The sequence below is a fragment of the Pleurodeles waltl genome, chromosome 10, assembly GCF_031143425.1.
Source record: "Pleurodeles waltl isolate 20211129_DDA chromosome 10, aPleWal1.hap1.20221129, whole genome shotgun sequence".
Lineage (NCBI taxonomy): Eukaryota > Metazoa > Chordata > Amphibia > Caudata > Salamandridae > Pleurodeles > Pleurodeles waltl.
In genome coordinates, this window is record NC_090449.1 from 186,397,541 (window position 1) to 186,423,453 (window position 25,913).

General features: G+C 39.5%; 1 protein-coding gene across 3 annotated transcripts in view; it reads right to left on the bottom strand.

Moving 5' to 3' along the window:
• CLEC16A (C-type lectin domain containing 16A) overlaps positions 1 to 25,913 on the bottom strand; it is a 462,030-nt gene that overhangs the window by 375,733 nt on the left and 60,384 nt on the right. For all 3 annotated transcript variants that reach the window (XM_069210166.1, XM_069210165.1, XM_069210163.1), the window contains exons 5-8: positions 24,467 to 24,572; positions 13,727 to 13,850; positions 7,525 to 7,699; positions 2,660 to 2,710 (exon numbers count right to left, since the gene is read on the bottom strand). In XM_069210166.1, the coding sequence (XP_069066267.1) occupies positions 2,660 to 2,710; positions 7,525 to 7,699; positions 13,727 to 13,850; positions 24,467 to 24,572 (456 nt within the window). The remainder of the gene's footprint in view (positions 1 to 2,659; positions 2,711 to 7,524; positions 7,700 to 13,726; positions 13,851 to 24,466; positions 24,573 to 25,913) is intronic.

Consider the following 25,913-nt stretch of genomic DNA (forward strand, 5'->3'; position numbering starts at 1 on the left):
ACACATGGGTCCCAAGCTCGCTATGCCACCAGTTTCAAGTTAGCCTGGCTGATGAGGGGTAATACCCTGAAACTGGTGTCAGGATGCTTGTTTTTGGTCAAGGGAGGACCTGGCCTGGCAGTTTGGGCTGGACTGTACACCCAGATCTGTGTGACTGGGGGCAAAAGTTTGATTTGTTTCACATTCCGTCCATCATCTGTTCTTTTTGCATTTGTCACCTTAAATGGGAAGGGTATGCCCAGACGTGGATCCCCGTGCTCGCTATGCCACCAGATTCAAGCTAGTCTGGCTGAGAATTCAAGCTTGCCTGGCGGATGAGAGTTGATACGGGCTGGACTGTTCCAATGGGGCGGGGAGGTGGGGCTGGCAGGGGGTGCATAGTCAAGAGTGATTTGCATATGGCTGGGTCCAAACTGGAATGGCATGATGAGCACAAATACACTGGTGGATAAAACCCAGATCTGTGACTGGGGGCGAATGTTTTATTTGTTCCGCATTCCGTTCATCATCTGTTCTTTTTACGCTGGTTCTGCAGGCAGAATTAAACTCCCTAATATTTGTTACTTAAATCTGAGCACTTTAAAAAATTTAAAGAGGGAGGCCACAGACCTTCCTCTTACTGAAGACAAAATGACTGAAACAATTAGGAGATTGCTAACAGGGAAGAATCGGAGACTAAACAGATTCCTTGCTGAATATTACAAGAAACATTTGCTTCTCTTCTGGGCCCTCACTTCTTAGCTACCTTTCAGAAAGCAGCTTCACAGGGCTCCTTTCAGGCAGACTTGTAGGGGTACTCAACTCAAAGCCAGGAAGAGAAGAAGAGGAGGGCGTATCCTACTACCAATATCTTTAATAAACATTGAGGTTACTGTATTAGTTAAACTTTTGGCCAATAGGTTGGGCAGAACAAAGCACAACCAAATTCATAGAGATCAAAATGGGTATGTGCCAGGACAGAGCACTCTGCACTAATTGTGATGCCTACTTCTGATCATTTTCAGAATAGATAGGCCCGAAACCTCTTGTACCCTCATCGTGGCCGACTCTGAGAAAGTCTCTGACTCAGTGCACGGCCCTTCCTGCATCAGGTACGGAGGAAGATGAGATCTGGTCCCTGTTTCTGTAGATATGTTGAGGCATACACAGGGATCCAAGTCTGAATCATCTGCATTTTCTTCTCACCCATAGGAACAGCGAGGGGCACTGGGCAGAGATGCCCCCTCTCCCTGCTGTGGTTTGCAATTATCAAGCTCCTGGCCCACTGCATAAGGCAGAATGCTCAACATACTTATGTTTCACCAGAGGCTCGATGTCTTCGGATCCCACTTAATGGACATACTCAAGGCATCCGGGCTAATGGTCCATTGGGTGAAATCGGTGCAGGTCTTGCTTATGGGAGATGTAGGGACTGAGGGAAGGAGGGAAGCATTATGCTCATCGACAGACTGCTAGAAATACCTTGGCACCTCTATCTCAAGTGACGCAAACCTGTTCAGGAGTCTCAATATAGCTTCATTTTTCAATCAAGTGTAGGAAGACATACAGACCTGGTATAAGCTCCCTCTCTTACTTGCTGGTAGGGAAGCCCGGTTCCAGATGATCCTCCCTTCTAAGCTAATGTATTCCCTCCAAAATTACTATTATCGTCTCCTGCAAGTTTTATTTACAACGCTTAGACAACAGATTTGGGTTTTCTTGTGGTCGTGCAAGATCCTGAGGGTTCCATCTAATAAATGTGCTCAGTCAGCATGCAACAGAAGGCTTAGGGTAGCAGACATCTACTTGTACCACCTGACATCACAGATGTTCGCTATAAATGAAAGACCCTTTGGTGGCAGGCATGATCCTGCTCAGGGGCTTAAACTTGACAAGGTAGATGGAGCAGAAATGCTGGGGATGCTCTACAGCTCTATTTCTTCCTCTTTTCCCTCACTAACCCAACTGGCCATAGTTAGTTGGCACAAAGTGCTGAGATGGATTGGATAGGACAATCCACTTATTAAAGAAACTCCACTCCGACTAAAGCAAGCAGTTAATCTTGAAGGGTTAGTACTGCTGTACTTAATAGGCAGCTCCAAACCTGGTGACATCTGGGAGGAGGGCTAAGACATTTGAGTATTTGAAAAATAGACTCCACTATTATAACTCAGTTTTACTGGGATCTGCAGATGAGACTGCATTTCACTGTCATTCTGTCTTTTCATCACAACAAATTCACAAGCTGCGAGAACTGACAAACTGTATATTTGATGTTTGGTAAGAATTCAAAATATATGGATACTCTGACAATCTCCTTCTAATGCAATAATTTCATATCCATAGCCAGCTCTTAGGACTTCAGAGTATAGGTGGGCACATCACTAATGGAAGAATTTTCCCCAATAGTCTTGTTTTTATTTTTATCTTTTATTGAGATTTAATTAACTAAATTGTAATAAGGTTTGAAACTGTTTTTCTTACTCCAGCATGATAATGTTGGCCAATGTAACCTGCCACATCTACTTTGCTCCTAACATCTACTGAGTGTAATATTTTGTGACTAGAATCGCATACTAGAAACTCAATAACAAATGTTGAGTGAATTTTAAATATACAAAATATACTATTTCTAGAGATCAATAAGCCAATCAAAATATCATTAAACATCAAAGCATACCTGGGAAAGAAGGTAAAGAGATACTTGGGGACTTATACGTGGTCGCTCAGTCTAAAAGAAAACAAAAAGTCGGAACTCATATCAACAAATGTCTGAAAACATATTGGGCTAAAAGTCATGTACATATCATCACAGCACAACATTTATCTCGCTCCACAGTTGTAACTTCCTCAGATTTTGGAAAACCAAAAACAAAATAGAAACATCAAGTCAAATATGTCTTTAAAATACTTTACTATTAATGGGCTAGCAGGAAAAGAAATCACTGAAATGTGAATCATGACAATACATTTCAGTATGATACATAAAAAATAAAATGTGATTGATGGAATGCTTGACTTAATCAAAACTGGTGGCATTAGGCTGGTTAGCAATCCAGTTGTATTTTTGCCATAGTAAATGTATACAATGAGACCAAATCATAAGTAAACAAGTTGTGATCCCACCTCTTAACGAGCTGCTCAGATGAAATTGCTTGAATCAGGAAAAAGGAAATCTCAGGTCAAATTTGATTTTGTTGGCCCATGTTTGTGAGGTGCAGCTGGAGTCCAAGCATGGGTACACGTGTTTTACTCATACAGAAAGACAAAATACTTAACAAAATGCTTTGAAATAATCAAAACCACTGCCTTGTTCTGGTGAAGTAGCATCTCACAAAAAAAAGTCAAATAAGGTTGAAATTGGGCTGGAGTTGATTGTGTTCACATTCAAAGGGAAGGCAGGCTCGCAAGTTAGTTGAACCTAAGTCATCGCTACACCTCAAAGGCTTGTGTGCATAAGGTTGTTCCCATGCTGTAAAATCATGGTGATGCTATTCAAAGCAACGATTGGTAACATAATGCAGGTCAGTAACAGGTTAAGTGAAAAGGTGTTTCCTCATATGCATAAGGAAAGACTTTCACACAAATAAGCAAATGCCTGCCTTGCATTGTGATGGCAAAAATCATTAGGTGTGCACAGGATATTACAGAAGGGGCAGTGCAAACATCTACAACTCCAACAGTAATATACAAGAAGCCCAAGAGGGGAAAAAGTGGGATCACATGCACACTAAACCCCCTCGGCCACTTCTGTACTCTAGTCACAGATGTTTTCTGAACTCCTCCTGTTTGACAACCTCATAGTCTTGTCTTCTTCTACTAGCAAATATAGTTTTAATGACATTGTGCGTTGCTTTATGGAAACCCCAATGTAAAATATGCATGTTCCCCCTTATCAAGGCTCATGAACTGCTTCAGTGCAGTGGATAACACATACACATCCTTCGGACTACCTCATCAGAGCAGAGGACGCGTAGAAAGAAAATCTTGAGTTGCAAGGAAACAGCTTCCAGGATTTGCTGTTGTTTAAACTGCATATTTTGTGGGTTGGGTGGTGGATCTGTGATGTGGAGTGCACCATGTCAGTTGAAGTCATAGGTCCTAAAAATGAAAGCATCCAGAGCGTTTGGGCTCCGGCTGCATTCACTATGATCAGTGGGCTTGTCTTTGCCCCAAGACACCAATCCCCACTGGAGTAGTTATCGTTGAAAATGAAAATGGGAGAAGGTCACCTTTGCAACGCTACTTCTCCCTGGAGAATTCTTACCTAGCGACTCCAGGAAAACAGGCATTATCTGTCTTTCTGCCTCCCTTTGGGGAGGGCAACAAAACAGGTTTAGTGCAAATGTGCATCCCCTTCCCGGGGGCAGAATGACACTAGAAGTAGGGTTTTTTGGAGTGGGAGAGGGCCTAGCAGGGTTAGGGCCATAGTCCACACCTCATCCCACAAAGTTTCCAACAGTCTTTTGTTCCCCTCTACGTGGGAGAATAGGGGTATAAGCCCTACATACGGGACAAAAAGGCCCACTGGACATTAGGATATGGGTCAAAAGATATTTTTTCCAAGTTTATGGGACAGAAATATTGTGTACTTCCAGCCAAAAGCCAAAGTTTCACCACCCTGTATTCCCACATTTCTCCTGAATGAATCACTGACTCATGTGTGGGTGACCTATCACACGTCATAGGAACAGACCAAAGCTATAACCTAGGGGAGAACTCACGGACTTCCAAGGTCCAAGTTTGACGTGGGGTACCATTTTTATCAGAGAATTGTGGAAACGCTAAGTGGTAGGCATTTTGTGGTTCTCCGCAGATTTAGAAGCTTTCCATACAGAAATATTAGGAAAATCTATATCTCTAGCCTACATTTGAAGTTTGAAGGGCATTCTGGGTAAGATGACATAGTGGGAACAGCTAAAATCAGACCACTCTGCCCTCTCCAGGGTGTTTAGTTTTCTTAACTGTATGAGGATAGTAGATTTTCGTTAGTGCTGGTCGAGTCAGGATCCACATACCACAGTTAAACATAGTTCCAGAATGAATGGATTTGAAAGGAGAAATACTGATGTTCCTATGTTGTTGTGTTTCCTGTTGCAAGCACTAGGGCCACTCACACAAGTAGTGTTTAGAGGGAATAGGGCATAAAGAGAATAATATAAACATTTTAAGTAGTTATTTTATTTCTCTTAATCTTTGGCTTCCAATTTTAAGCTGCTGTGTAATAAAGAACACAGTCTGCAAAATGGTCTCTGAATCATATATTAAGTGTAACCAAAATTCTGACTTCCACAAATAACCACTATTCCTAGACCTGTTAATCTATTGGTTTCAATCATCACCATTTTTCCTTCATTAGATTTTACTATAAGAAGCAATGGCTCTGGTTATTGCATTCTTTGGGACAATCAACAAACATTTGTATTCCCTGCGACCAGCTGGACCTACAGTCACAACAACACATTAACTTTTATAAACTGCCAGTCAGGGCAAAAAAGTAAGGGACACAGCCTGTACAGTGTAAGCATTACCACACAATGCCTTTACCGCGCATCCTTTACAATGAAAGGTAAGTATATTTAAGTGTATGTATGTATGAATAGATGTACATAGTTATATATGTATACAAACACACACACATTATTAAGGTTTAGGGTGGTGATAAGGGTATTTTTAGGGTTTAAGAGTTGGTAAGAATACATGGTGGTAAGTGTGTTTTCGGGGATAAGAGGTGGTAAGGGTGTTTTAGGGATGGGTATAGGGTGGTAAGGATTTTTGGGGGATTTAGGGGTGGGTCGGGCATAGTGTGGCAAGGGTGTTTTTAGAGTTTAGGGGTAAGGTTATTGGGTCATAAGGGTGTTTTATGGTTTAGGGGTAGGTAAGGGTACAGGGTGGTAAGGGTATTTTTTAGGTTTTGGGGTTGGCAGGGGCATAGGGTGGTAAAGGTGCTTGGTGTAGGTAGGGGCAGCATAGGGCGATAAGGGTGTTTTAGGGTTTATGAGTGGGTAAGGGTATAGAGGGGTAAGGATAAATTGTAGGGTTTAAGGGTGGGTAGGGTAAAGGTGCGGTGGGTTTGAGGGATATGTTCACCTTACCTTAAATATACTAGCCTTTTGTTGTTAAGGGTTACGAGGTAAAGGCATAATTGTGGTAAAGGCTTTGCATTGTAAAGGCATTGCCTGCTTGTGGCTTGTATTGTAAATGCAGGCGTCTTTACATCATAATGTCTTACAATCAAAATTACGCACTGTAACCAATTTCTTCGTACTTATTTTTATTAGTATTTGATTTCAATAATTAGTGTCTTTGGGAAAACCTCGAGCAGCCTACGTTAATAACCCCTTGCTAAATTTCGCATTATGTTTACTTTTCAGAAGTGTATTGCTTTCTGGAGTCATCCATGGATGTCCCACCCGTCTCCACCATAAACTGCATGTAGAAAGGAACCATAACATCGAAAAAGTATTTCTCAGAAAATTGCTGTAATTTTTTTTTTTTAACAAATCTGCCTGGTTCTGAAAGCTGGGAGGAGCAAACATCTTGTGATGTCATTTTAAGAAACAAAAGACATATTTCTTGCACAGCACATTTTTTTCCTCACTGTTACAAAAAACATAATATGTTGATACATTTTGTCTATTGTCTTCGTTCCCACCAATGGAATACAAAAACCTTTGGTACCTTTTGAGTTCCCAACATGTCCAGAAATAAGGAAGCAAACTTGAAGCTGGATAGGCTTTAATGCAAACGTCACCAAAACATCAAAAAAGGTTTCCTCTCAAAAGGGCACAAGTATCAGAAACCATAAAGTAAAAGAAGCGTAAGCTAAAAAATGAGGTCCCAAGAACTACTGACACTAAGAACTACAAAGTATGTAACTGAAAAAAACATGACATCAAAATCTATTTACTAAACATTTTAGAGAAAAGTGGGGATAATATGAATGCAAAGAATAAAAAAGGCAAATTGCTGTCAACAGACCATTCGTTGGCTGTGTTCAAGCAAGCAAAGCACTGCTTCATTATTCTAACGTAGGATTTTGAAAAGATTTGATCCACAATGAACTGAAGTGCGCTGAGGTTATATTACGTTTTTCTATATACCTAAATTTATTTTAGACATGCTTTCAGTGTTCTACACTTGCAATAAACACAACGTAGTCCTTCAATAAGGGGGCAGATGTGAAATAATAATGTTATTTATTGCATGTCGCAGCCTTCCTAACGCCCCCTGAAGCTTCCTGGCTAGTGTCTTGGCAGGAAGACTTGAATAAGAGGAGAAAAGTTGGGAGAGGCTCTAAACAATGTGCGGTGCTTTTGATAGGCAACTGGATTTGAGATGTGAAGGCCAGGTCACAATTGTGCAAAACCTATGTTGTGGTCCGCATACTATATGCAATTTACAATTTAGGGCTTCGCAAATGAAATCTTATGAACAAGCAGATTATAAAATAAAACTCATAGCTTAAGAAACTAAAGACCCATTTAGGCATAAGCGCTCATGATGAAAGGGCAATGAAAACAAACAATGAACTTTGTTACTTACTAGATCGTCGTTTACTAATGAATACACATACAGAGGCAAGAATAGCCTGTTCAGTAAGTGGTCAGTTAACACATCATTTAGAAATTCACAGTTAATGATGAGAATATCATTAAGATAATGCAGATGGTCAAGATGTTCTGCTACTAAATCACTTAGTTTGCCTCTATTTCGATGTCTGCAAAAAAAGAAAAGTAAGGCATTTTAAGGCATTGCTTTAAGAAAATCATGGCAAGTGTCTTTTTTATTCTTTTTTTATTCTTTGAATGTGCATGTTTTCATTAGAAAGAATACAAACAACTGCATGAATGCTCTTTCATTAATAGTTTTTTAAGTGTACATAAAGATTGACAATTAAACCACAAATTAATCTCGTAACCACATAGTGGTGCAGGCTTTCACACCACAAACAAAATTAAGTTTAATTCGATTTTTTTCGGTTGCTGGGACATTCCTTCCTTATTGGTTCGGTAACTCTATCAAATAAAGAATACTGAATGATGGATAATCCCCACCTCTGAATCTGCAAAGAACTTCACATTCAGAAACTGCACAAGTATTTTTATTACCTTGTCAGAATGTGGTCTGAAATGCTTTTAGACTAAATAGATACATCTCTTCTGCTCACATTTAATTCACGTTTTTTTCATCTCTTCTGGCATTATATGTGATTTTGAGTTAAAATGTCGATCAAAAATAGAGATACTGTCCATGAATAATATAATTAAGAACCAACAAAAACCTCACATTTCATTTGACACACCAGCGCCTCCATTTTGGTGAGCGTGAGCACTAATGATGTCACAATGTACAGACCGCCCTTAACCTACTAAAGTATGGCTGCACTACAGAAGCGAAGCAGACGCTCTGAATGAACGACAGTTTGCGCCTGTCCGCACACTGGCTGGGTACTGGACCAGGGATGCTGCTGGTTTTACCAGCTACTCTGTTAATCCCATCAAACAAGTAAGCAGGGAAATGATTTTAAACCTGTGCAATTCATCACTGAGCAATACCAGGCCAGATTGTGTAAAACCTTCCCCCCAACTATGCTGAATTTTTAATTCATGATATCAATTACCCCCTCCATTAGTTTTGATCATTTTAATCCTGCTCCAACAACTTGTGATAATTCTCATCTCACATTGGGGGCACAAAGTACATGTGCCCCACCGACCTTTCCTAATACTGTATCAGTAAGGGGTGAAACTGCCTTTGGTTTAGTCAGCGCAAGTTCTATGGTGAAACATGCTTTGGCGATAGAAAATCTATAGCTCGATTTAAATTTAGACATTACCTTTATTACCGAGATCTGCCTTAGAGTGGAACCTTTCTCGGATATTGCAATAAGGACTTGCTATCATATTAAGCTGTAGGTACTGTGAGTCATTTTTAGTGCTCCCTTCTCGGTTTCCAAATCAGCTGTCTGACACAGAATTTATATCTCTCACCCTCTCCGTGACTTCTAATTTGTCAACTGAAAATACATTTAGTCTATAGAGCTGCAAGTCTGGTTAATAATCTTATTCTCTCTACAAAATTGTTCTTGATGATTTTAATCCCCAAGTTAACAAGAGGCAGGATAAGACGGCTTTGGAACTACTCAATGTTCGGTCAATCTTTGACTTTTATGAACTAGTTCAAGGGTCCCCACATTCGGCTGGCCACACAGTTGACCAGATACAGGTCCATCATAACTGAGTAGATCTGAGTAGAGCTTACTTGGACCAATCACAAGGCAATTTCCTTCACCTTACTAAGGCAATTCATGCTAAAACTAGTTGTAACTCAACTTCTACTTTACTGCACCACCTGCGTTTCAAGGCAGACCCCCCCCCCCCCCCCCCAACGCAATTGCTTTCTTAGATAGTACAAGCCTTAATTCACAGGAGGATACAAATGTGACCATGGACTTGTTCAATAACTGGGTTACGGTAGCTCTGGGTGCTACTCTCCCTTTGAAAGCACCTCCTCACAGCACCTCTCTTGAAAAACTCTGGTGCTGCAATGATAGCTCTGATATATATTCATTTATTAATTACAAATGTACAAAAAGCTAATACACAAGGCCCGGGTCAAATGCCATCACAAACATATTAAAATTGCCAAAAAACCTACTAAAGAAACTGACATCATTTACAATTCTCTAGCTCATCCCGAAGCCATTACTTTATCAGTCACTGCCTTGCAAAGCTCTCTTCTGGTTTATCAGACTGCCCTCAGGTTAAAACAATGCAGCCTTTGAGATGTCTCGGTCCAAATAATCATTCACTTTCACTTATGCAACACTTGAGCTCGAGCCACTTTCACCTTTCTCTTGTACACTGGTGGGATTTCCTGTTGGTGAGTCAAGATGTTATTCTAATATTAATTACGTTTCCTCTGGATCCAATAGATCTTTGCTGAGCTAAAACCATCTCCCTATCTTCCAAATTATGTATGCCCTTTGGAAGAAAACTGCTTATCATCCCTTTGATGAAAAATCCCACACTAGACCCTGCAACACCGTCCAACTATTAGCGTGCATCTCTCCTACCTTTGCTTGCAAAAATCTCAAAAAGCTGAGTAAATTTAAAACTGTCAAAACACATAGAAGACAACTCTGTTCTTAATACATATCAGTCAGGTTCCCATCCTAGTTTTACTACTGAAACTGTTTGGATAGCTGCAAGTAATTATATCCAGAGGATTCTGAATGCTGGGGGCTCAGCTACCCCTATTCTTCTGGACCTCCTCGCAGCTTTCAACACGGATTCTCACACTACTCTTTTCGACAGGGTTGCTACAGCCGGTTTGCAGGCAATTAACTAAGTTGGTTTGCATCATTCTTGAAGAGGCAGTCTCTATGGCTCAGTATCAATTTAGCTTTACAACAGTAAACTGTGTCATTAAAGTCTAATGCTCTTTAATACTTATGGCTGATCTTATAAGGTCTAATTGTCTCCAGTTTTACTCCCACGTAACCAACACTCAAACAATTTAATGACTCGAATGAGAGTGTGGACTTCACAAGGACCAGTTTGAGATGCCTGTGTTTTGCGGCCAGCTGGATGAATGTAAATTCCCTCAGGCTTAATACTGGTAAGACTGAGGTACTGGTTTTTGGTAACCCCTCTGCCTGGAGCTTAAACTGGTGGTCTCAATCTTAGTTGTTTGCCCCATACCTGCCCCAATGCTCGCCATTTTGGAAATACATTTTGATACAACATTATCTTTCAAAGTTCACATCAATAAATTATTTGTCACCTTGGTTTTTATGATAAAGATCCTGAGAAAAATTATTCCTCTCTTACTCAGTTTTTCCAGGAAAATTTTAGTTCAAATGCTCAACGCTAGCAGACTAGATTATTCCAACCCCTTTTTTGCTGGACTTTCTAATGACCTCCTTCCAGAGTGCAAATGATACAGAATGTGAGGAACCGTCTTATTCTAGGTCTTAGCAGGCATAATAGTGCTGTCCGTTTAAAACTCTCTGTTGTCACAAGGCCATGCATGCTTCTGTACTTAGAAGCTATATGGCATCCCCCCTCCAACTGGCTAATCAGATCTATACTTTCCAGCATGTCTCAACTGTTAATTATTCCTATAATTAGGACCTGTGCACAGGTAGCCGAGCCGTTTCCATGCTGACTGTTCAGGCCTGGAATAAACCACCACTTGCCATTCGAGCAAAACCTAACTTGACCTTTCACAGGCAGTTACAAACTCACGTATTCTTGCTTTGAGCATTATTAGCACCAGGGCACCCTTTTAATCATATGCTTTATCAAATCAAAAATCTAAATTACAGAGTTAAATATGGGTTCTAGCCTAGAGCTCCTTCCAGATGTTAAGTTTGCATTGATCATAATAACCATAAATAATGTTTCTACATAAATTGACATGTTAATGGAATATCCTAAAACAATGTAGTTATTTTTTTTCCTTTTACTGCTCCCCTGCTTTAATAGTCTTCACTTCACTAAAAACACCAGGTGTATTTTTAATCATTCTTAATTAAGTTGTATAGTTATTCTTAAAAAATGTATATTCTTTGAATTTGTTTTTTTATTGAAATCCAAGCCAAATAATGCATCTATTCCATGAAAACATCCAGAAACATGCTGCTAAATAAAGATGCACATTGTCCCATCAAGCATGTTAGCAAAAAAAAAAGTGTGCTCAGGGAAAAATTAAAATGTGCTCAGGATTGCTTCCTCAATGCAGATAGTAGTCTGTATTTACATTAATAGCTCTATTTTTAGCTTCTGGCTAAAGTGGGCACATACAGCAGATAAGGCGCAAGGATATGTGCCAGATGTTTACACTGCTTAGGGAACATCACGTGTTGGCTGTAACATTCTGCTTCAATTTAGTATGCATGAAATAATAGCACCACCATGTGCCTAATGCCTGTATTACAGGAATAGCAATGTTTCTTTTCAACTTCGTTTTCTAACTTAAACTTATAGATCTTTAAGGTTATTAGTGTTAGAATATCTGAAGATTAAAGAGTGTGTGGGACGTGGTATCTTGGATACTTATTATTAACCTTAAAAGGAAAATGGAATGCTATGTAAAAAAAAAATCAGGACATGGATGTTCTGGAAAGGGTGGATTTAAATGCAAAGACATGTTATTTATTGTTAATTGAGCAGCTGCAATGACCTGGGCCAAAGTAATTCACCAGCTGGTAGGAGTGGGTACCTGACCTTTCAGCTAACACAACCCAATCTGTCAAGGTTCGACTGATTTCGATACGAAAAGTGACATTAAGACCCATTCTGGCAATGGATAGAGCTCTGAAAACTAGACTGTCTAGCGAGACAAATCCAGCCCAGGTATAGGCCCCAACTAAGACAACACCCAATAAATTTAAGGACATGTTACTAGCAAGGTGATAAACACTTTGTTTCAAACAAAGTACACTTAAGCAAAACACAAACTCAAGTCATTATTATAAATATATATGAAACATTAAGGGGGCTGTAACATCACAGGAAATATCAAGACAAGGAGAATTAGTGCTGACATGATCTTATTAACTACAAGACGTTTCAAAAGAAACTGATCCTTCCCTTGACTTTTAGACTCCAATGGAGCCAGTAATGTGTCTGAATGCCACATGGGTCTAGATGCGCTGTCTTCCACCATCTTGAATGGCCCACCTTTATAGATTTTCCTGGAAGAGACAGCCTTCTTATATTAGTGTTGACTGCACGTAGAACAAAGACAGAGTTTCCACATCCCCTTCAGGAAGGGAAGGGTGCTAATGGTAGCAACTGTAAGTCTGAAGAGCACTGCGGCAGAGTTTCCCTGCACAGTAATTTGGGAGAACATTTCAGAGCAGGAGAAAAAGAAGAAATAAATGGAAAGATGCTGTTGATTTGATGGTCAGTCACAGTTTATGACAATAATGTGCTCTGTGGATTAGGAGCAATTAAATGGAGTTCAGGGGGACGATAGAAGCTTTTTCAACGATACGTAGAGCCCCTTGCTCAGAGCAAGGATCAAAAGTGGCTCAAAAAAATTAAGTCGATCTGTCATGGGACTTGGGAGTGAGAATACTTTCGAGAGGCCATCCCTTCATGACTACTCCTTAAGTGACAAAGGTTCAGCAGTTTATGTACTGATGACAAAGGGTATACCTGACGCATTAGGAATAGCAAAACACTCTATGGTGATTCATGATGTCTCCCAAACAAAACAAGTAAACATTTAAGCGACAGAAAATTCACCTGTGTGGCACTGCACCTACATGAGCCTCTGCAATATACGGTGATGGCAACTGCTAAGTGGTGTTACACAGATCCTATCCCTGTTGCTTCACATTTGGCAGACCTTTTTACATTCCACCATAATTTTATTTAATGTGGTCACTATACTCCTGTGATTATGGTCTTGTACTATAAAGTTCACACCAGACGAATGGGGGGGGCCTGTGGTGGTGCTCCCAAATCTGCTCTGGGTCTCCCATTATCTGGCTGTACTTTTATCTCCATCACCCACAGTCATACCACCCTCACCTGTAAACCCTCAAAGAAAACAGGTATATTTATAGGATACCATAAATATACAATAATTCTGAAACTCATGAATTCCTAACTAAATTCCATCCCTCACAGTGCAAGAAAATATAAATGCAACCTAAAGTCCATAATTCAGAAGCATACTTAAACCCAGATGTAAAGAAACTAAAGCAATATTCCAATGACTGCAAACTTACTCTTCATCTGTCTGTACGCAGGTATCCAGTTCTATGACATGGCTCCCAATGAACCAAACTAGGTTTGAGAAGTATGGAACAGCTGTTTTGTCTCTTATATAGTGCAACATGGGCTGGTTGTCCACTGAGAGAACAAAAAACAAAACTAGGTTAAACTCTTTTATTTAATACTGTTTCCCAGCAACAAAAAATAAATGAGTAGAGATCGTCATTATTTCGAAAAATGCAGCCACTTGCTAATCATTTCATAAATTTTAGATAAGTACTGATTAACAACAGATGATTAATGAGGAGCAAACGGTCAAGAGGATAGAAAGTATGATTTTTAGAACACATGGTTTAATCATGTAATATTGATTTCTGACTACTAGTGCCCCACAAGAAAAAAATGGCAGCTAATAAATTCAAAGTACTTGTTGTGAAATATTGTAAAGCCCCACGAAACCCTCTACAAACCAAAGGGTAACCATTTGCAGCATGAAACCCTCGACAAAGCAAAGTAATGTGGCCAATACACCTTGCTTTAATACAAAGTACAAAAAGAACCCAATTTTCAATGTGCCCTTTCAGTGAACCTGATTCTATTTTTCAAACACGATAAGTGGTTCTGAGATCGTTCAACAAATAAAGCAGTTGCCAATTTAAAAGGTGTTCATTTTAGTATACCAATGTCAAGGGAGACTAAAGTAGGACTATTTCTTAGAACTTTAGTGAAGACAGCCAGTCCTGCTAATCATTGTTTCAACACACAAAGGAGACATGGAAAATAGTAAATGGAATATTTAATTGGGTTAATTTTCTGAAACGTATGAGATCAAATTTTGTAAAGGAATTTCTCTGCTGGGCTGGTAAACTTCCAGAGTCAACATCAGACCATTGATATAAAATGTTAATAGCTGCAAAAATGAGTTAAAAAATTAATAGATTAAGTACAAAATGACATTTTTCAATTTGGCTTTTTAGGCTTAAACATGGACTCGATTTTTCCGAACTCATTTCCGTATCTGTCTGGGTTGTTTTGCACAATTTCAATTTCCAGCTAGACTGTTAAAAAAAACTGGACAGCGCAAGCTATGGCATAATGTTTTTTTCAGAAATTTTGTTAATGGTGTGACCACATTACTCAAACTTTATAGCCTTCCTTTAAAACACATTAACATTATGAATACGTCTTTAGACAATCTGTACAGAACATATGTATTTCCAATTTATGATGAATAGCATTATTTTAAGAAAAAGTGCCTAAAAAAAAAACACTGTAAACGTTGAATACTATTATAATAAAGTCTAATGAGATTATTTTGATTCAGGGTTTTCAAAGAAAACTACATTGCAACATAAAACATATAATTTTTCATTTTTTAAAACATGATTCAAGATATAGCAAAGCTTAAGAGGATCATAAACTTACATGACACTGCAATAAGGCACACAGGAATCATCATTGAAGAAAGGGTAAAAAAGAAACAGTTAAAAGGGATAAACTCTTACATTAACAAAAAATGACAGTAAAAGATGTAAGAAGGAAAATATCAAGGTCAGAAAAGTCAACAGATACAGACATCGAAATATCATGGAAAGCTAATTGTGTTAGTCCATGTCCGAAAAAAGTATCTACAGCTAATGTAAGATTTCAAATCAGAGCAGTTTGCATACAACTATTCATTTATAAATACATTTGGATTCAAGAAGGCCAATCTAATTAAGCATTCTCATCACATTTGTAGACATTTTAATACATTCAAACTTTTTATTTAAATGAAAACAAATTGAAATATGATGTGTGCTGAAATATAAAAAGCTAATGTGTGCTACACTTTTGATTTAGTCTGAAAACCATAGCCAACTATTTTTTCTCTAAATTGCCTTTCAACCAAGATCCAGAATAGGGCATTAAAAGTTTCCAAACATTCTTACTCAATGTAAATAATAAATCAAAAACATGTGTTACTGCAATGTATGCAAATCTTATTTTAGTTCTGGTGACATCAGCATGAAATTGCACAGCATGTATCATCATTAAGTATTTTAAGTGCTTACATGAAGTCAATTATATTGCTTTTGGGACACATCGACAATAAACAAAGAAGAGGACAATGTACAAAAGACAAGGTGTGTTAGCACAAATTTCTTGTGATGATTTACATGGGTCAAATTAATGCCTGCAAAGCTTGTGCTTCTACTTATTTATAAAGGGAAACTAAACATGTTTAGTATCTCATCAAGGACAAATAGGTTTTCCTATTATTAGAAGCCATCCAGGACGCACACCTCATGCTACGGTGCAAATAAGCAATAGCAGACTAATTCACATGGATCAATGTAGATTTACTCTTTCACATTAAATGAAAAGTCTAGTGCGAACCCTAAAGTCCAAGTGATTTAAAACCACCACACTGAATGGTACACTCTTTCTACAAATGATTTTGGAACGTGGTTAAAATTGTAATATGGATCTTCATATTTATAAAACATGACCCCAAAAGGTACCCACAAATAAGCCTTTACATCCATTTCCCTGGGCTTCATGGGGCACAAGACATATCCATGATCATTTGCATTATTCTCAGATGCAGTGAAGTAATTCTTCTCTTGATCAACTCCCAGCTGGCCTTGATGAATAATGAACAGGATGAGATTTTTGTTCTACGGGTCATGAATTTATCAGAGATGTTAATAATGATGGGCTGTAAGGCATATATTTCATATGTTATTTGATTCAGGCTATATTGTAGCATGTTCTTCTCGAAGTAACGTTTGGGTATTTTCTATTTCTAGACGGTCTTTATCCTATGCTGGTATTTGAGGGTGTGCCTTCATTAGCGCCATATTTGTGAATTCATAGCTCTAATTATCTTATGTTTAGTAGTATTTAAACAATATGTTGTTTACACCATTTTTATACTTAAAAATGTTATCCTGATTGTCAAAATATCAGTATTACTGATGACCTTTGAACTTGCTCTTCTTGGTCTGCAAGCTTGGCTTTCTGTACTTTTTCTGCTTCCAGATGTAACATTGGCATATACACCATGTTCAGTCAGTCAGTCCTGCATCAGGACTTTCTTGTGTTGTATTGCAACTAAGCATACATCTTCGATCGTCTTCACCTGAACTGTTGATTTGCTCTTCATCACTGATGGCTTCTGTGTTTCTATTACTATGAATATGTATAGTCCATTGAACCTAACAAAGAGTGTCATTACGGTTTAAGGCAGCAGATTTTAATGTTGGACAATAAAGATTTCAAATAACTGTTCTGCCTCTCTAATGTTTCTCTCAATATTTAATTCAGCTGTCCACAAAACCGGGTGTTCCACAGTAGTCAATTCATTGGCTTGTCACCCATTCAAACGCCCAAAGCAGTATTGAATAATCGAACAATAACTTTATAATGCATAATTCAGTAATAAAGCTTAGACAGTGTCTGTGGAAAATGGACTGTTGCTTCTGAAACCCCCCACAAGCATGCAGTGAAGTGGAGAGGAAAGTGGTAGCGCTGGACAAGAGAGTCATGCTTCTGGAAATACAGACCTAGGGCTACCTTGGACAAATATGATATTTGTAAGAAGATAATGCTGCAATGTAATGGAGTGGCAAAAGCCCTGAAACACCAAAGCAATCTGGGCAGGAGCTGGAGGTGCTTGAAAGTTTCCTGAGGGCCAAGAAATGTCAGGGTGCTTGCAGTCTATGAAGAAAAGAGGGAGATAAAGGCAACGTTCTAGCAGCTTGGCTCCTGTGAACCTGCGTAACTAAAGTAGAAGGCACCCAAATATTCTTCAGACTGAACGCACCATATCCTTCACCTCTTAAAGGTGGAGCTCACAGAAATGCTAATAATGAAAACACAAGATACTATACTTTTATTCCCAGATCCTTCTCAAGCCACCAATGAAAAATGCAAGAGACTAGAGCGGAAGAAGATGAAATTTGTGAGAAGTGTGTTTTCAAAACTACTTTGCCAAAGGGCAGGAGATGGATCTTTTGGTAAGGTAAGGCAAACTCTGAACAAGCTATGGGCAGAGGAATCAGAGTGTGCTGCATCTGATGCTGCACCAGTCTTCAACCTGCTAAGAGTGGAAATGCCTGGGGAACACATGAGAATAGTCACTTGTCCTACCAGGTCTCACCAACCATGAGTGTCACTACGGAACCACCTGGGTGGAGTTTGGGGACTATGTAGATGACCTTTATTCTCTCTCCCCTAATCTCCCCAAATACAAAACACACTCCTTAATTCACCACTTTTTCTCCATCGCCCACCATGTTCTTCAACCTTCTTTTTAAAGATGTTGCCCTTCAATTCGGAAACCCAGTTTCACAACTGGTATGGCTTTTGTAATACACCTCCAGCATATGTGAATAAAGGGTGAGATTAATTTTCAAGAAAGAACACAGAAACAAGAACTCACACAATAGATGTGAGGAATATTGTGGCATTGTGGGGAAGGGCTTTTAACACACTGAAATGTTGGAAACTTGAGAATGATAGGGCCCTGCAAAACAATTTTCTATTTGCTGTGATGTAGTTGAAAACATACTAGTACAATTATAATTAAAAAAGATGCAAGCAGTGTCAGGATCCCACATCTCTGTCTTCGCAAACATGAAATGGGACAAAGCAGACAGAAACAAACAGTAAGTCACTGTAGGCAGCACCTACTCAGTGTATTTGTTTCAACGCGACCAAATTTGAATCCTTCCTTACCACTTCCTTGAGACTCCAGCGTTTATGTAGTGGAATCTAATGTGATTTTCGATATGCAGGACTAACGTCAAGAAAGGTCTGAGGATAAAGGGGCGTTTTTCCTTCATCTGCATTCGCATTTCGTTGAACTGGTTTACAAAATTAAGACCACCTCCGAAAGAGAGACCATGACCAAAGGTAACTGAAGCTCCGGAGCAACAATTCCTGTAGCAGATTGCCAACAGGGTTTGCAAAGTAAGGAATATGGAAAAAAATCTGCATTTGTCTAGTTGGAAAGCTGCGAAGCCCGTTGTATGTTCTCAAATCTGTTTTGTATATGCAATATCACTGTTTAAAAGCGCCGATTTACATCTTAGCAGACTACAGCATTGTTACCCTTCATTCGAATGACATTCATGTTTTCAATCTGTGTGCTATTATCAAGCTGACTAAGTCAAGTAAACTGCATGTAATTTGTATAAACCATGCACCCAAAAGCATATGTCCCTATGAAGAAATACCACTACGGAGAAGCCACCATGTAACAAATAATATTATAAGTCACGATAGCAATAATGAAAACACTAATTATTAATGTCGTTATCAGTAAAAAGGCAGCTTTGTTAAAATGCTTAAGGTTTAGACCAATGGTAAGCAGACCAAAGGACTTAAGGTGTATAGTTAAGGTTATCAGCATAAGAATTCAAGTTAGAGTTGAAATTTGGGTTAGTATTGGAGAATGTCCCACTCCATGCTCCTACCTCAAGGGGTGTGTTGTGAAAGGAGTATCAGAGTTCAATATCACTATGCGCCCGTGCATTACGTTAGCGTGCAGATCACACACTCCATTGCAAGAGGAGCCATTTGTGAATGCATGCTGACTTTTGTAGTCTGTCATTTGCAGGAATGTCCAGGACGCCGGGAGCTTCTTAGGCAAATCTGCAAGTCTAGAGCAGTAAATCCTGTGGCCATCTTTGTAGGAAGATATAAACAGCTCGTTCAGTTGAGTGTGGAGCTTGCTGCACCTACAGGAGTTCCTGCTGCAAGGGGATGCCGCAAAGTAGGTAAGCAGCTACATGCTTTCATGTAATTTCCTTTGTCATTAATAAGGGCTATTGACAACAGGGTGCAGTGACCTGTGAAATATGCGGTACTGCATTTTTGCAAGTGCAAGCTTTCAAGTGAGACACACGTTTGAAACCGTCTCCAGTTTCAGCACAAAGCAGCTACAAAGTAACACAAGTGTTGTGAATCAAATCTTATTAGATTTATGGGAGCAGGACCATAATCAACCAATCTCAGGGTTCTTCTTAATTATTCTACCTCAGGTGGCAACTCTGCAGTAGGGCTATTTACACATCTAGCAAGGTCACCTGATCACTAAGGGAGATGATCGGGAGACAGTTAACATGTTCTAAATGTATGCTCTCTTCTAAGAGATTGTCCGGTATAAGTACGCAGAAGAAAATATACACACCTATTCAGGGCATGTTTTCATGTTCTGTGCAGGACAGCCTCGGGTCCTGGGTATGTCTTGTGTTTCATCAGCACAGCTTATCCTAGTTAGTAACCAAGATGCTCAGAAAAAACAATTGTCAACCTGCTTAGAGGCTTCATTGTCACTATTCTAAGTAATTCCCATGGCGGGAAGGAGAAACCAAGGAGGTCTCGTGCATATCACTGGCAGTGGCTATATCCATAAGCAGCCAGCCAGCCAGCTGGCTAGCTAGCAGGATCCTGGTGCTGATGTCGCCTGACGGCAGGCAGAAGACTGGCAGGGATCTTACTGTGTGCTTGCAAATCAGGAAGCTGGCGGGCTGTGACAGGAACCTACATGGGGGAATGTGGCCTCAGCCCTTGGAATTCAGCCATATAAACAGATGGGCATACAGCACAAAGCAAAAAAGGCTGCACTACACAAGAATGCTTTCTTTTATGGCTGCGCACTGAAAGTCATGGTCATCAAGGCTAATGAAAAGTGTCTCTTAGTTGTGGGGGTGGGAGTCCACCAAAAGTAACAACGCTACTATTTTGTTAGGTTCAATAAAAGATTTTGGTAATTTAAATCTGAACTTAACCAAATAGCTGTGGCACAGGGCAGACAAGCTTAACTTAGAGAAACTGTCTAAAGAATTTAGAAGTACCAAAACAGTTACACGGTCAAAGACACAATACAATAAAAATCCTATTAGCAAAATGACTCCAAAACCACAAAATTCCAAAAGGGGAACCGAAGATATGAATCTTTAAGGTTTAAGTGAAAATGGTGCCAAAAAGAGCAAAGCGCGATTGTTAGACAATGGTTGTGGGAGACCAAGACCTAGGAAGGATTTGAGGCAATGGGTCCCAGGACCAAAATATCAACTATATTGGTCCTGGTAAAAGTCTGAATAACCATAGCAGCATTCTTCTAAGGCCCCCCCGCGCCAAAGAGGAGGGCACTTAGAGACTATGAGGGAATCCGGCAGGGGCCAACAGCAAAGTCCAGTCCACGTCCAGTTGCCACTAGTCAACTGGGCACTTCAAGAAAAAGGCCTCTTGCAGATGTTGTGTCCCCGGAGCCACCCAGGAGGTCAGCTAACTGACCCTTGGAGTTCATCCAGGGTACAAGAGGGAACAGGACCAGTCCTTCAGGGCTCCTCTCAGGTCACAGATAGCATAGTAAGTTCCCTTCTATTCTTCCACAGGCCCAGAATGTGTCCCAACAGGGTGCCTCAGTGTCCCACATTTATGCTTGGCACTAGCTAGTTGGTGGGAATGACTTCTGGGTCTCTAACAAGTGGGATAAAAATTCCTGTGGGAAATTCTACTGGCCGTTTCTGCTCTTCCTTTTTTTGCCATACTGCAAACAGGTCCACAGATACCGCATGCAGGGACATTTTCAAGATGGTGAAAATTAACAGCCACACTAAACCTGGGATGTGGGCCTGTAGGGGAGTGCGCTATGATAATCACCAGTGTCCTCCTACATCTAACACTAAAATCCAAAGTGTTACATGTGGCTCAAACAGATCTGTCAAGCAGGATTTCACACTGTGGTATTGTCTACTTCCTGGGAGAAATGTAATATCTCACTCACACCCCATTCAGAGCAGAGGGCAGGCTGGGAAATGACAGAGGCTAATGCTAGTTAGTCTATTTACAGCTCAGGCAAGTAACGGACAACTTTCTAATAGTAAGTCACTTTTACTTATGATTTAATAAAAACCCGATTTCACATTTTGATTTTAAATAACTATAAAAAATTGTGTTTTCATTACATTTCTAGCTGGCCACCTTCCCCAGTTAGAAATATTGGTATTTTAATCTGTATTCTGGTCGTCCACATAGAGCAGCTAGGCCTGCCTTAGTGAAAATAGTTTTTAGGGCCTTGTCACTGCAGGGACAAGTTAGCATTCATTTTCTCATGCCCATTTATGAATACCATGCACCCCACCTTGCAGGCTACAAGACCTAATTAAGGGTGACCTACTAACATTTAAAAGGGAGATATATACTGGCAAAAGGGTTACTTTAATAGGCTGCACTTCAGGTGTAAAAAGCAGCAATCAGGCTACAATGGTAGGTCTGAAGCTGTTTCACATTAGTGGGTGGTACAATAAGTACTGCAGTCCACAGATGACAAATAACTTTCCATGCCATGGGTGCAGCGCCTACACCATATACTATCACCTTACATGGGATTTAAATATGCTAATCAACCATTAGACAATTTGTACATGTTTTAGGAGTCAGATCACATACACTGGGCAATGAACAGCAGTGTTCCACTGTGCACAATCTTAATAAAACCAGCAATAAAATTCAGCAAATTAAACAGGCATGACTATGCAAAAAGGGTATTTGTTCAGAGGGCTCCTCAGCCCAGTCTGCAGGATAGTAAAAACCTGTGAAATCGCAATAAGATGGGGGTTCTGTTTCTGGTCAGTAAGCATGCATTTTGAATCATTCCACCTATACAAGTTTGAAAATCTGCAGAACAAAGTACATCGACATCAGCAAACAGATGAAGAATGGCACTGATTTTACAACTAGCTGAAGCTTGCTTATTTTGTAACAAAGTCACTTAAGGATTTTAAGACTGCATGTTAGTTTTTTACACTGAATAGGCAGTGAAAAAGCCAAAAGATCATTTTTCTCTTTGTTTATAGTGCATCTTCGCTGTTAGCTAAGTTTGTATGCAAATTGGGGAGTGAGTTAATGAGAATGGGTTGATGATTGGATAAGTGAATGCATTAGTGAATGGCAGCATGAAGTGATGAGTTAATGGATGAAACATTGCCTATTTACACACCCTGGATTGTGGACTGCCATAAAAAAGAGCAAAATGCAAGGTTACAACTTCCATACCCATACCCAGCATTGACTGAGGAACAACAGTTAATCAAAAACAAGAACTCCATCTAATCTAATGACGAAAACTTAAAATGATCATGCATTCCTGCTGCTACAAGACAGGATTTCCCATTGTGTGAAGTGTTGTGAGTAATTACGTTAATTACAATAAAGAAGATGTCCATGGATTGAAAAAGAGACAGTGGATTTGAGTCTCAAACTGTTTTCTGCTGACAATGTACTTTGTTTTGCAGTTTCGCAAATCTCGTCATTAGGTGCAATGTTTCTAAATACATGCTTAATGATTATAAACAGAACTCCCCATTTCATTGCGATTTCACAGGTTGCTCGTTTCCTCCCAAAAAAGGCTGAGCTGTGTGAGGGTGAGCAAGTATCCTTTTTGCAAGGTCATACCCATTTTTTGCTAAATTTTACAGTTGGTTTTTCGATTATGCAGACTTGGACACTGCCATTCAGTGTCATCTGACGTTATGGACAAGGAGTTACACTAGCACAGTGGTTCCCAACCTTTTGACTTCTGTGGACTCCCACTTTGTCACTACTGGAAGCAGAGGACCCCCGTTGAATCATTATTGGGATCCGGGGGCCCCCCACTGACTTATTACTGAAAACTGGGGACCTAATATGTTAATAATATTTAATTTTCTTATCAGTCACGGACCCCCTGAGAAGGCATTGCGGACCCCCATGGGTCCCCGGACCACAGGTTGGGAACCACTGCCCTAGCAGAACCACACAAATGTAAAAAATGTCAATTACCTGATACACAAGCAAAACGTATCACCTCATGAATGCTAGTTACAAACAACCAAATGCTGATGAATGTGAACTACCTACATGTTGAAGATGCTAACAGCCAATGGAGAGAAAAGTAGATCTTTTGCCCCACTCTAAAACAGGTAGACCTCTAAAAAGAAGGAATGAGGCTGTGCCAGGCACAAGAGTTCTAGGCTGCACACTGCACAATGACTATCAACTAACAAAAGGACATGGACAACCTGTCAAATAGTTAATTTTAACAGTTTTGTTAATAAAATGTTCCGAAGATAGCTACATTATAAAATAGATTTATCCATTTTAGTATTTGTATACAATAACTTATCTTAACATTTCTGAGGTTTTAAGGAATATGCGTCACTGGAACTGCACAAAAATGTAATTTGCAAACAGAGACCTTCAAAAGTAATCAGTGGGAAATTAATGTTTACACGCCAAATTCAAAATTCAACAGACATCTCCCTCCACCAAAAAAACCCTGATATTAGAAGCTTCTACAGCACAGATTTTCAGCCAGAGGAAGATTTACGATAACATTAGTAGTGTTGTGCATTAACAGCTGGGTGTCTCAAAGTATTACCACAACCAACCTCCACACAGGAAACTGCGAAAAAAAATCATTACAGCCTATTTCTATAAATACATATTTGCTTTATTAAAGTACTCAATTTTGGATGTAAAGGCATTTCAAACTTCCGTAAATAAAACAAAGTAATGAAAAGAGGGTGTGTTGCTCTAACATACAAGGTATAGAGTAAAGCATTAATATTTACTTTTATGGTTATTTGTGAAGTTAAATGGTAAAGATACATTTACTGTTTTCAAATAACAGACTTCTCTAAGGTTGAATCTTTATGCAATGAACCACAGGTTCCTAATATAGAGTGGTGTAATTAATATGCTCGATGAATGAAACTTACCTTTGTAGACATTTAGGGTTATTGTCCTGACTGCAATTCTGACCATGCTTTCTGGGTGGTTAAAAAATTTGATGGCCTCAGTGTAAAGGGCAAAATCATTGGTATGCTGTAAAAAATAAGAAAGAGCTATGTAATGTACTATTTTGTTTAGATAATACTGATCTTACAGATTACTCACACATTGAAATTTTGGAAGCAGTCAAGAATACTGACAATGGAAAGGCATGCAAACCAAAAGCTGCTCCACAATAGGACATTTTTATTAATTTAGTTTCTACTATCAAACTGTCTGGTAATAACCCTTCTGGTAGGTAGAATGTCTGTGCCCATTTCTTTGGTTTCTAACAAAATAGCTGAGTTAGCTGTCAAGTATAATGTGAGGAGAAAAGTTGTTGTTACATTAACATTACCAAATTAAAAATTAGAGAATTATGGGCATATTTGCCAAGGCCCTTTGCTTACTTTTCAGAGCAGATTGTTACTCTCAACAAATTTACCAAGGATCATAGCCCATGTGTGAATAACTCTCCAACAAACATCTAAATTGTGTGAAAGACACCTAAGAATACAGCAATTTAGGACTATGAATACATGATCTGTGAACAACTCAACAGAGAAAATCCCTACGATCAATCATAGTTTTGTTTTGCATCATAGGTAACTTCATTATAATCTTAAACATAGGCTACCAGAATGATATACTGTCACTAGGTGTTAGAAGCCATTACAGTAGGTCCAGGGGCCGGCTGGGGTTAGTGGCCTTTTAAACCTGCTGTCCTGTGATCCAACCTACTATGGGTTCTGGAAAGCCGAGCTATGTACTACCCCCTTCAACATTTGGCTCTTAGTGGCAGTGCAGGTGAAGGAGTTCAAAACGTTTTGTGTGGTGGTGGTAATTGCAAGGCATACACAGGCATAAGAATAAAAGTGTGAACAGTAACCCTAATAAACTGATTGCCCAGTCAAATACTCAATTGTGAGATAAAAGTAGTTCTTAAAATAAGCACACAAAGTATACACACAGCACACTGAATAATATACATAGTCTCTTAAGGTCACAGCACTAACTTCTTCCTGGGCAGTGACACAGAGTCCTAACTTCCATTCTAATACAATTAGTTATTTCCCATTTGATAATAGAGCAGAATTTTCAGGTGTAGCCCACACTAGTGAAAGCACAACAAAGTCTCACTCTGGCCTCAAGAATCAATAAAGCAGAGTTAACTTAGTGCAATTGTGGCCAGGCTACCTAGAAACAGTTTTACCCGCCCAAGGAAACTGGCGAATTCAGGGAAGATTGAGGTGTGCCTCCTTGTATTTTGGCCTCTCAATGCTGGAGGGCCATGGCGTTTCACTGTCTCTTCCAGACAAGGTGTCAGGCCGGCGCAGTCTCCAGATAGCCAACAACAGTGTTGGATAGCTCAGCTACGGTTTACTTGGGTTTCAT